We start from the raw sequence: 12,392 nt of genomic DNA, 5'->3' as shown, positions 1-12,392 counted from the left end.
GCAAGCTCCTCAGACCCACTGAGCTGGCCTCGGCTGCCCCCAGCCACCATGGATCATCTTTCCCCTGGAATTGTGATTCTGAACCTTTTGTAGGGTATGGGCTCCTTTAGGAATTTCTTGTATGCAATGAAGCCATGCCTTACTGACAGAGCGAGAGCAAGAGCAAGAGCGAGAGTGAGCGAGAGAGAGGACAATTTAGCCCAGACTTAGGGGTTCTCAGATGATAAGCAGAGGGTCCTGGAGAGCGTGGTGAGGACACAGATGGGTCCCAGGTAAAAACCCTCCTGGACCATGAGTCCTGGGGGTGTAGCAGTGACTCGTTGGGTTGGGCTACAGTCTGAAAGGTCGGCAGTAGGAGACCACCAGCTGCTCCTCCAGAGGAAGATGGGGCTTTCTACTCCCGTCAACAGCCACAGTCGCTGAACTCCAAAGGGATCAGTTCTCACCTCACTTAGGGGGTCACTATGAGTCAGCGGCAACTTGACGACAGTGAGTTTTACCAGTTGGTATAGTGGATTAAGTGATAACCTACCAGCTGCAGGAAAGGTTGGCAGTTCAAACCCACCAGCTGCTCTGCAGAAGAAAGATGGGGCAGTTACATCTGGTCAGGATTGACCACCTCAGTCAGCCTTTGAACAGTTCTACTCTGTCCTAGAGGGTCACTGTGAGTCAGGCTCAGCTGGTTGGCAGTAGGTTTAGCTGTTTCATTGCTTTGAAAACCCAATTCTGCCTTGGGGGACTGGGCAGTGTGAGTCAGAACCAACCTGATGGCACCAAACAATAACAAGGTTTCGATCAAACAGAGCTTGGGTGGATCAGTAGAGTTAGGGTGTTCCTGTGTTGCCCTGGAGGACAGATGTGGATCATGTTTATTCTTCAGTTCCACTCTTGACCCTTAGTAGTGCCCCCAGGTTCTACTGGCCAGCTTGAGACAATGGCCCAAGAAGAACACCAATCAGAAGAAAAGAATCAAAGAAGAGAGGGGGCAGGACAGGATGTGTGCGCTTAGCAAATGGTGGATGGCTCTCCAAACTCCTACAAGGAGGCTGAATTTGGTCTCCTCATCTCCCCACCATATGTGGCATGAGTTCAAGGTCACCCTGACCAGTTCTAACACTACCCTTGGCCAAGCCTCTGGGTAAAATAATATTCCTCCCTTTGGCTCAAGCACCTTGTGCTGGACTCCTATCAACTCCCGGGGAGGGGGTGGAGAGGGCAGGTTGTTGGCCAACCCTGACCCTCCCTCTTTCCCTTTTCCCTCTTCTCTGACCTTTCTTGACAGCACTTTCTTACTCTAGCAAGCACAGCCCCCAATCTGTCTGCTTTGCCCTTTCAGCTGCCCTCTGAGGGTTGTAGGGAAAGAATGGGTAGGACAAAGGAGACTCCAGGCTCCACTGGGCTGAGGATCTCAGACCCACTTAACCCAGATCTGTCAGAGTCTGCCACCCAGAGAGCAACGTGATGGTCAAAGTGTCACCAGTCCCCGAGTAGGCTGAGACCTCAGCATTGCTCACCTAGCCTGCTGTAGAACTGGCTCGCTTTCACTAATTGCTGGACTCTTCGCTTACCTATTCCTAAAAATTTGGGCTTGGTGAAGTCATTCAAAGTCTATTAATGCCTCCTGAATAAAGTATAGATTCCTCAACCTGGCACTTCAGGTTGACCTGTAATCTGACCTAAACCTTGCCTGCCCGTGGCCACCCCTCCAAAATCTCAGTGTGCAGCTCACAACCCAACCATCCAGCCTGCCTCTGCTGCCAGGGACACACTCTTCGGTCTAGGCCTGAGTGTTTATCTGGTTTGCCTTATGCAGGAGACCCAGGGAGGTGCAGTTAATATGCTCAGTTTATAGTCCAAAAGTAGGAGACTCAAGTCTACCTGGAGGCACCTGGGAAGAAAGGCTGGGTGGGTGGTTTGCTTTGGGAAAACCATCCACTGAAAATCCCATGGGGGTCAGCCGATTCACAATCAGAAGTCTTCTCAAAACAAGAAGGAAAAGAAAACCTATGGGAGACAATTCTACACTGATACACACAGGGTCGTCTCGAGTCAAAATTGACAGCAACGGAGTGTTTTGCTTATTAAAAATGTGCTCCCACCTTGAAGGTCCTGCTCAAAAGCCCACTCACTGAAAAAGAATCCCCTGTCTGCATTCTGAAAATCTTTGCACCCCACTTAAAAATTCACTGCTATGGAACCAATGCCAACTCCTGCCAGGCGGCTGGTGGTTTTGAAATGCTGACCTTGCAGTTAGCAGCCCAACTCATAACCACCACACCACTAGGGTTCTGGGTTCAACAACATCCCCCTCCCCCAGTGGTCTTCATCCCTGGAATTAACACAGTTTATGCTGCTTTCCATTATTTTCTGGTCTACCTCTCCAAGTGGATTATAAACTCCATTAGGGAGAACACCAGGGTTTTGGCACCTAGTCCAGGTAGGTACCTGGCACAAGATTTTAAAAGCCCACGTCGTCAGTCCATTTCTACTCATGACCTTCCATTAGCTTTCTGAGGCTGCGAATCTTTATCAGAGCCGATGTACAGCGGCTGATGAGTTTGAACGGTTAATGCTTTGGTTAGCAGGCCAAAAGCAAGTGGTCAATACATGTTTGTGAAGTGCACCATACATTCTCTTGCCCCCAGGACACGGTTCTCTTATTAGTGCACCCTAAGGAGGATGCCTGTCTGCTGACCTTGCTTCCACGATTCCACCTCTCTTCAGCCAGATCCTTATTTTGTAATTTACCAAGTCTTGTCTCTGGAAAAGGACATCATGCTTGGTAAAGTGGAAGGGCAGCAAAAACAGAGGAAGGCCCTCAAAGAGATGGATTGACACTGCGGCTGAAACTATGGGCACATGCATATGAACTATTGTTAAGTTAGGCGCGGGACCCCCGCAGTGTTTTGTTCTCTTGTGCGTAGGGTCGCTAGGGTTGGAGCCTACTCGACTGTGTCAAACAACAACAACACGCTATCGAACAGTTGGATGTTTCCGATCTACACGTGGATTGGTAACAGCGTCAGTAACAGTTTAGAACTGCTCCGAGCTAAGTTTTGTTTTGACTCGCCCCGCAGAAGGGAGGGCGCTTGGCCACTAGACCGCGATCCACGGGGACCCGCACTTCGCACCCACAGATCGCCGCCAGTCGCCTCCAGAAGCTCTCTGCCCCACTCCTGCTCTTGTTTTCTGAACCGGACTTAATTATCTCGGAGAAGAGCCCGTGCCCAAGAAGGAAAAGACGAAAACCTCTTTGGCGCTCCTTCTCATCTTTAATGAAGAGGGCTCAGGGGCTCTCGGTTGCTTCCGGAGCCCGCGTTAGAACGCAATCGGTGCAGAGGTAGGCTCTCCAACTGCGCTTCTGGTGGCGGTCAGAATTTGGCTCGGCCCCTTGCATTGTTTCCAAGGGGAGGTTCGCACAATCGTGACTGTCCCTGGCAGCAGCCCAGCCCGGGACTTGGGGCTTCACTCCCCATTGGTCAGCCTTTGGTGTGACGCGCAGGGAGGCGGGGCCTCATCAGCTGTTTGCTGGACGCCCAAAGCGGGCGTATTTTGGAAACAATACCGCGAGGTGCCGACTGGCCTCCTCCTGCGCCGGCCCGCGCCCGCTGCGGCAGCCGCCGCCCCTTCCCGCGCCTCCCGCCTCCCGCCACTGCCCGGTGAGCTCCCGGGCGGCTGCGGGTGCTGCGGAGTTGGGGCGCACCTCCTCGGGGAAGCGGGGAGCGGAGTCGCGCTGCGCGTGTGGGCCCGGGAAAGTCGTGCTGCGGACTTTTGGGGGGTGATCAAGACGGACTGGAAGGTGGGGTGCGGGAACGGGATGCAAGATCCACATCTGGGGGCGCTGCTCCGTGGGGGATCTTGAGGATCGTATTTGGGACTTAGTGGAGTTGGGTCCTGGTGAGCGGACCTGGGCGCCCAAGAACGGCCCAGCCTCTGGGTCTGACTTTGGGGGTACAGCAGGGAGTTTTGGGGCACTCTGTCTTCCTGCGGAGTTTGAAGGCTCCTCTTCTTAACAGCTGGGCTTTTTCCCTCCTTCCCAATCGAATCTGGGCGGCAAGCCCCCGAGTGCTCGTCACGCTGGACCCTGGCGCGGAGCCCTGGCATCTTGACTCAGAGGCCGAGACATTCTCCTGGAGTCACTCAGGTCCGCTGTGTGTGTGTGTGTGTGTGTGTGTGTGTGTGTGTGTGTGTGTCCCTTCTAGCCAGGTCTGGGCTAGAGGAGTCGTGTGAAGTTCACCATCCTTGTTAGAGCTGCAGAGTCCATAATCGCCCCTCGCCTAAGAATAAAGCCTTCTCCGGTGATGGCCTCCTGTCAAGAGTTACAGGCTCGGAAAGCCACGGGAGCAGTTCTCCCCTGTCCTATAGGGCTTCCAAGAGTCGCAACCGACTCCATAGCAGAAAGTTTGAGTTCATTCTGTGGGCAGTGGCCTCAGGAAGTACTCTCCACACACGGGTCTGGACATCCACTTCAGCCCAGGGGAAGAGGCCACAAGTCTGTTGTAAGCTCTGTCACCGTTAAACTTGAACTTGCTTAGCTCTCCTGGGTCTCCCACCACAGGAGGACCACCTGCAGTACCTGTGGAGGGTAGAAGGGATCCTTGGGGCTTGCAGAACCACACCATCTCACTGCACCTCCCCCACTGTCTGCCCAGGCAGGGGTCTCACTCCAGGGCTTTGCCACCATGCAGAAGGAGGGGGAGGTGACCGGTGTCAAAGGAAAACCAGACAATGACTCCTGCTTGGGACTGACCTTTGGAGGGCTCCTTCTTAGGTTGTAGTCATCCTTGGGTTCACTAGCTTATGGGGAGGAGGTTAAGGCACTGGGCAGGGACCCCTGCTGGGTGACTGGCAGGACCAGCCTTGCTTGGTCCATTCAGGGGGAACTTTGTTTCCTGGTGCTGGTAAGCTGGAGTTCTTTTGGGAACTTTGCCTTACTGGTAAGCATCCCATTCTCCAAGAAAGAAGACAGGAAGGTGGAGGCAAGCACCCCAATGAGAGCTTGCATTGGGGTGACCCAGGTTTCCCAAATTACCCTGAGATTCCTTTAGGTGATTAACCAACCCTAAGACCATTTGACTAGCTCTTCAAAGGCTAGAGACTGGAGGACAGAGTCTCCAGAAATCTCAAAATTGAGTCTGATGACTACAAACTGTCTTTCCATATCCTTAACCAGGGAGGTAATTGCTGCTTCGGGTCCCAGGGGCCCAAAAGGGTTCCTGGTGTGTGTGTTTGAGGTGGGGGGCTGTGCATTGGGAGCATACAATGGATGCTCCAAGTTCAGCCTTCCAAGGGCCGGCCATCAGGTGGAGCAAGAGGAACTTCTTCATCACCAAGAAACTCATATCAACCAGCTGACTGGCACGGGCAGCAAGTGAGGTCACATGCAGAGGGCTGGATTTCACTTCCTTCTCGGGGGCAGGTCGTGCCAATCTCAGGTCTGCACTGGCAAGAATGGTGGGCTGTGGAGACAGGAATTTGAAGTCACTAAAACTAGTGAGTAGACTGAGCTGGGGGGTAGCTGGACACTTTGCCAGAGACTAGCCCCGCTCTCCAGGCCAGCCTGCAGTCCACAGTCACCTCTGCTCTCCTCCAGAGGGCTGCCATGACTAACTGGATGACCCTTCTTTCTCCCTTCCCTGTCCCCAGGACACGCTGCTGTTACCACACCACGGAGCCTGTTTTGTTGTGTTGAGCAAGCAGGGGGTGGAGAGTAGGTGGGCAGCAGGGCGGGGCTTAGCCACTTTGGAGGGAACCTGGCTGCTGAAGGATTGCTGGCTTTTGTTACTGCTGCTAAACCCAGTGCTCAGTTCAGGCTGAGAGGAGAGCTTGGTGGTGGTGTGTGATTCTCTGTGTATTGTGAGCACTGTGTGTACAGTTAGTTAGCCAGGTGCTAGCACCTCTACCTTCCCTTTGCCCTCCATCAGCAGCTCAGAGTCTCGCCCTGTTTACATTTCGCCAGGTGCCCTGAGTGCGGATCCTACCCTTGCTGTTGCTTAGGCCAACCAGAGTCAAACTTGACTGGCCAAAAGGAGGATGGCTGTAGGTGGCCCAGGGAAGGGATGTGATGAGTCCCCGAACACGGGGGCAGGTGTCACTGTCAGTCAAACTCTACCACCAGGGTGGTGGGTCTTCGGTCCCTGGCCCAGCTCCCTCAGACGAAAAGAAAGGGGAGTAGGGAAGAAGCGAATGAGGAGGGGTGCCCTCCCAGGTCTGGCCTGGGTGGGGCAGCGCCCCAGATGTCTGCCTTGCTCACTGACAGGGGAGATGGAGCTGCCCCAGTGCGTGGAAGACTTGGAGGACGATGTGTTCCAACTCGAGGATGGGGAGCCGGGGACCCAGCCTGGGGGCTTGCTCTCTGCTGACCTGTTTGCCCAGAGCCAGCTGGACTGCCCCCTCAGCCGGCTTCAGTTCTTCCCTCTCACACATTGCTGTGGCCCTGGGCTTCGAGCCACCAAGCAGGAAGACAAGGCCACTCAGACCCTCAGCCCAGCCTCCCCCAGCCAGGGTGTCATGCTGCCTTGTGGGGTGACCGAGGAACCCCAGCGACTCTTTTATGGTGAGTGTTCTTAGCCTCAGAACTCTTCCATAGAGGTTGGGGGGTGGGATTTCCCCTCCCCAAACCTGCCCTTCGCTATTTCCTTCCCCAAATTGAGCCACGTGAGCGGCTGTGTTCGTTGACTTGTGCCTTCTGCCTCTCTGCTTGGTGTCGCTCCTCACCTGTGCGCCGCAGGTTCCAAGAAAGCAACCCCCTATTTCTGTTCCTTGGTCCTTTCTGCCAGGGGTTCTGGGTCCAGGGGTGTTTTCCAGAGCTGGAGAGGGGGCCCTGGGTCTCAGCATCTCCACCTGGTGCCCCTGTTGAGTGGGCCAGCCTCTGGGGGTTTGGACAGCGATGTGCCTTCCCTATTGATCGCCACCGACCTGGCCCAAGAGAAGGCTGGGACTCTGTGACTGTTGACACTGAAGGGGGAAACCCAGCCCTGTCTGGGAAGGAAGGTTCCTTTAGGCAGAGGTGCCCCCCCTCCCCCCCGCCCCCCGCCAGGCCAGTTGTCACTTGGGACTTTCTGTGCTTGGAAGGGGAACTGGAGATAGAAGTCAGGCAGCCTCGGCTGTGGGCCAGCAGAGAGGCTCCCTCCAAGGCTAAATCTGGCAAGCCCCCTCCCTCTGAGGGCTGAAATAACTCGTTTTATGAGACACGTGCCCTCCTCTGGCGAAAGGGCAGGGCTAGACGGTCGGTTTTCTTCATGTAGACGATGGCTCTTGGAGGCAGGGGAGAAGGTTCTGGGGGAGGGGAGGCTCTTTTGCTTTTGTCTGGTGGCGCAGCGCGAGGAGACACTGCAGTTAGTCCTCAGGGAGCGGCTCCGAAGGGCAGGTTCTGGCAAAATGATTGTGGCAGGCGCCTACAAAGTTGGCCAAGACTGCAGAGGGCTGGGACACGCACGGGAGGCAGGCGGGGAGGCGCCCCTAGTGGCCGCTCGGATGCCAGCCCCGGTGAGTGTGGGGCTGGACTCCGGTCTAGCGGTCTCTGTTCCCCAAGTCTGAGGACTTTCCTCTTGCTGGTTTGCGTGCCGCTGCCCAGAGCTGCCGGAGCTGCGACTGGTGTCCTGCTGCCGCACGGGAAAAGTGAGGATGAATTTGAGTCGTCTCTTTCTTTGTCCCTCACGCTGCACAACCAGGCAGGAGCCCTGGAGAGCTACCTCCAGAGAGTTCCAAGGAGCTGCTACAGGCATGCCAGACTGTGGTCAAGCTCAGCTTGGTCAATAGGGCACGGGCTGGCAAGGTCATCCAGACATAGCAGTACCCTGGCCTTTGCCACTGAACCGAGGGGGCACCGGGAGCATGCTCTTCCCTCCCAGCACCGACGTTGAGACACGGGTGGGCAGCAGGCACATCTCAGCCCAGGGGTGCAGGCCAAGGGAGGGGATGGGGTGAGGCGGGGGGATGGGGCAGTTGTGAAGAATGCTGAGATACAGGCCCTCTCTCTGTCTTTTGCAGGCAACGCTGGCTACCGGCTCCCTCTCCCTGCCACCTTCCCTGCAGGCTTGCCCCTGGGGGAGCAGCCCCCTGAAGGGCGGTGGCAACATCGAGGGGAGGTACAGATGGCCCGGAAGCTTCGCTGCATTGCAGACCAGTTCCACCGGCTTCACGTGCAGCGGGTAGGGACACAGGGGGGCGGGGGGCATGGGTGGGTGGGAGGGAAATAGAGAGAACATGTCTTCTTATTAGCCACTCATCTCTGCCAGGCCTCAGGATAGGATCCCAGAGTGTTGGCCTTGGATTTTGTGATTCCCAGGCACTGGATGGGCCCGGCTGGCTGAGCATGCCTGCCTTCACATCTAAGCTCTAAGTTGGTCATCTGCCCATTCTTAGCTCAGGCACCAGGAGAACAGGATGCTGGGAGAGCCATGACTGCTTGCTGGGAAGGGGTGGCTTCCTGTGCAGGAGTCTGACAGAGGGGTTCTCTCTAAGGTCTGCCCGCTCACAGAACCCTCCCCCTCAACCACCACCACCACCACCACCAAGGGTGCTGCAGAGACCAGACAGTGTGGGGTGGGGTGTGCCAGGTTCGCAACTGGGTGGGAAGTGGGTAGCCCAGTGGAGGGATGAGGCCTGAATGGGAAAAGTGGTGGAACCAGTTGTAACCTGACACTTTCCAGCTGGGGAGGCCGCTCCTCTCTGTCTCTGGGAACTGACTGGGGCCTGGACTCTGGAGAGTGTGCCTCTGGGAGAGCCTCCAGACCAGCGGGCGGCCGGGCGCTTGGCCGGGTGTTTGGCCAGCAGCCTGGCACCAGCCCCGCCAGGGCGGAGCATCTCATGTCAGCCGAGCATGTGGCAGAGCCCATCAACAAAGGCGGCGGCTGGCAGGCTCGTGCTGTGCTGCGGGAGCCTGCCGTGCCACTGACTGGAGGCTGCCGGGCTCTGCTGCTGCTGCTGTCCGCCTGCCCCAGCCACTTAACCCTTCCCCTCCAGGCCCCACTAACTTTCTGGACAGCTGGATCCCTGGTAGGAGAGCCACTTTGGAAGTAAAAGCATGCCCTCTGGCCATGCATCCACTACCAACCAGGCTGGTGACCCTCTCCCAGTGAGTTGTGCATCTGTCCGTCTAGCTGTCTGTCAGGAAATCCGGCGACAAAGTCCCCACAGGCCAGCCGACCCTCAGGTTCGGTAGGTCATGCAGGTGACTGGAGGAGAGTTATGGGGGCCAGCAGTGGTTCCTTGGTAGAAATCTTGCCTTCCATGCGGGAGACCCGTGTTCGATTCCTGACCAGTCTACCTCATGCACAGCCCCACCACTAGTGTGTAGCTGGAGGCTTGAGCGTTGCGCTGATGTGGAACAGGTTTCCGCGGGGCTTTCTGACTAAGACAAGGAGGAAAGGCCTGCTGACCCCATTCCAAACTTCAGCCTATGGAAACCCTATGGATCATAGCCAATCGTGAGGAGGGTGTGGGCCCTGGGGCATCTCCTTCCGTGGTACTCGGGGTCACCATGAGTTGGGGACCTGACTCAATGACACTTCCCATCAATAACAATCAAACTCAAACCATGGCCATGGACGTGGGATGGGCATTGACTTTGACATTGCTCAGAAGAACCCTTCAGAGGTTCAATGTAGTTATTGCTACTGCCGAAGGGGCCAGAGGGAAGTGTGCCGGGAAGAAGTCGGGCTAGCCCTGGTCTCTGTGGGCTTCCCTGGTGAGTTAGGGATCAGGAAGGGAGGACAGCCTATGCTGACACAGAAGGGTTACCCTGGCCTCCTCTGGCCCAGAGCTCCGGGCCCTGTGACCTCCTCTGAGCGCTGTGTGGAGACTTGGCTGCCACTTTCCCCTTCAGCCCCTGTGTGGACTCACTCTAATTCTTGGTTTCATTCTCTTGGGCTTCTTCCTGCCCATTCACTCCATCCTACTTAGGCAGGTCTGTGGTGGAGGCAGCTCAGAGCTGACTGTGGGTCTTTAAGGCAGCAGACTGCTTTCTTCATCTGTGGTGGCTCTGCCCTCTCTCAACAGCTCAGAATGTCCCCTATCCTTTGGGGAGTCCCTGCAGGCTTGCGGGGAGGCGGGGTGGCCTCCCTTGCCCAGCTGTGCCCTGGCTCAGGATGGAACCGCCTGACCCCACTCTGTGGTCCTGGGCCTCATCTCCCCTACTTCAAGAGGGCGAGTTAAGCCTGAGGTCTTGCTGTTTAGCCCTAGAGGAGGTGCTGTGCTCCACTCTCCCTGCATCCCACCTGCACACTGGCTCCTGAGCTCCCGGTGTGCCCCCTACCTTCCTGCCATCTGCCTACTTTTTCCACCTGCTGTTGCAGGAGGCAGCTAAGAAGGCCTTCCTTCTGAGCTCAAACAGCTTGTTTTCTCAGATTTTCCATGACAAAGAGCAAGGCCCCACTTCTCCTTGAGAATGCTCCTGGGAGTCCTCTGCTCTCTGTACTCCTCTTCAGGAACTTCTCACAGACCTGCAGCGGGAGCTCAGACTTTGGGCAGGGCCAGGGTGATGGCTACCAGCCAAGGAACCACTGAGGAGACCCCTTTAGCACCTGGTTGCAAAAAGTAGATTATGGTCTGATGGTGGTCTGCTGTTTCCTGTCTAGAAAGCTCGGCTGTCCCTCCTGCATCCTTGCTTATCCTTGATCTTCTTTTCCTATCCCCTGCCCTCATCTTCATGGCTGCTAACCACAAGGTCAGCTGTTTGAAACTGTCGGCCTTTCGATGGGGAAAGGGTGAGGCTTTCTACTTCCGTAAAGAGTTGCCATCTCGGAAACCCGGAAGGGCAGTTCTACCCAGTCCTGTCGGGTCGCTGTGAGTCGGAATCTGCTGCATGGCAGTGGGTTTGTGTTTGTTTTGTTTTTAATTTCCCTCATCTTCATAGTTAGGGACACTGAAGGACTGGAAAGGAAGTGCTGTAGGATGAAGTCTCTAGGCTTTAGGAAAGAAAGAATTAAGTCTCTAGGGTTTGGATGCAGCCAAAAGACCGAAGAGTAGATACCATCCCTTGCCTATCAGCCACCGGGAGATCCCTTGGCCTCATTGAGCCTGTTTCCTTCTGTAAATTGGAGCTAAGGCGATGCCATTGGGACAGGAGACTGTTCTAAGGGCACCCATGACTGCCCTTTCTAAGGAACAGGCGGAAGGAGGCAGAACTTTATTGTGAAAATCCAGTGGGAGAACACTTGGAAATTCCAGGCACATAGTAAACCAATGGCCGAGCTGCTCTGATTCCTGACGGCCCTGTGTGGGTTAGGGGGAACCCCTCTAAAGTGTGTTCACAAGTGGTAGATGACCAGGGGCTTTCCTTTCTTTCTTTCCCCCCTTTTCCTTTTTAACATTGTATCATGAATTAGGTGAAAGTTGGCAGAACAGACCATCAGTTTCCCGTTCGGAGCTTCCTACGCATTGTGTTTCCCTCCGGCTCACACTCCCCTGGAGCAGCACCACTTCCTCTGTTTCCTCCCGCACTGCCCATTTCCTGCCCCTCCGTTCCTCGCCCGCTGCACGTTGCCCTGGAGTGTAAGTGCTGCCCTTTTGATCTGAAATGTTTGATTGTTCTAACACGGGTTCTGTTCCATTCCAGACGTGAAGGGTGACCAAGGCCATAGTCTTGGGGATTCCACCAGTCCTTATCTGGCCAATAAGCCTGCTTTCTTTTCGGATTTGGGATATTCCCCACCCCCGTATCTTTCTCCTGCTCTATCCTGGATGTTCTAATGTGATCCTTTTCAGAGAAACTGGCAGTGGTAGCAGGGCACCATCTAATTCTTCTGGCCTCAGGCCCACAGAGGACCACAGTCACGTCCTCTGGTAACCCACTGGACTAAGTGTTTTTCCTGATGCCTTTTGATTGACATCCGTTTTTTTGTTTTGGCTTCAAACAAGAAGCCAACATCTGCACCTTAAATGGCTGTTCATGAGCTCTTAAGGCCACAGTTGTTATGACGCACAGTCGAGTGTCTGTCGAACATTGTCTCCGTGCACTATGTTACACCAACTGATCTTAGGTTGTCCCCAGATTCTTCACCAGGCCTTTCTTCCAAGACTCTGCCCAGTAGACTTGAACTGCTAGCCTTTGACTAGCAGCCGGGGCCATGGACTATGTGCACAACCCCAGGACTCCAGGCACACACTTGCTATTCCTTTTGTCTGAGCAGCTCCCACACTTGTTCTTATCTAGTGACATTTCATTTCCCATCCCCTTGCTTCCCGTGAGCCGTTTCCTGAGCGGAGTGGCCTCCCCGAGCTCCTGTTTCACTCATCCCCCCTTGGACAAGGATGGTCCCGCCCCATCATTTTGGGCTAGGTTGAGAGAGCAGAAAGAAGCAACAAGAATATTGTGGAGACCTGCCTACCATCCTTCTCCTCAGATCTGGAACAGGGTCTTGGGACCAGAGAGTGGCCCGTAGGGGGGG

General features: G+C 55.3%; 1 protein-coding gene across 6 annotated transcripts in view; it reads left to right on the top strand.

Annotated features, from left to right (window-relative positions):
* Positions 1–3,612: 3,612 nt before the first annotated feature.
* Positions 3,613–12,392, top strand: part of BMF (Bcl2 modifying factor) — a 22,610-nt gene continuing 13,830 nt past the window's right edge. For 3 of the 6 annotated variants that reach the window (XM_045288142.1, XM_045288144.1, XM_045288143.1), the window contains exons 1-2: positions 5,827–6,556; positions 7,993–8,153. In XM_045288142.1, the coding sequence (XP_045144077.1) occupies positions 6,034–6,556; positions 7,993–8,153 (684 nt within the window). In that variant the 5' untranslated portion in view covers positions 5,827–6,033. Of the gene's footprint in view, positions 3,660–3,777; positions 3,800–4,016; positions 4,145–5,591; positions 5,715–5,826; positions 6,557–7,992; positions 8,154–12,392 lie in introns of those variants that run through there. The other 3 variants (XM_045288145.1, XM_045288147.1, XM_045288146.1) reach the window with 3 other exon arrangements.

Source organism: Echinops telfairi, unplaced genomic scaffold (assembly GCF_000313985.2).
Source record: "Echinops telfairi isolate 266 unplaced genomic scaffold, ASM31398v2 ScPeMD7_18;HRSCAF=68, whole genome shotgun sequence".
NCBI lineage: Eukaryota > Metazoa > Chordata > Mammalia > Afrosoricida > Tenrecidae > Echinops > Echinops telfairi.
This window is presented reverse-complemented; position numbering and strand designations above follow the sequence as displayed.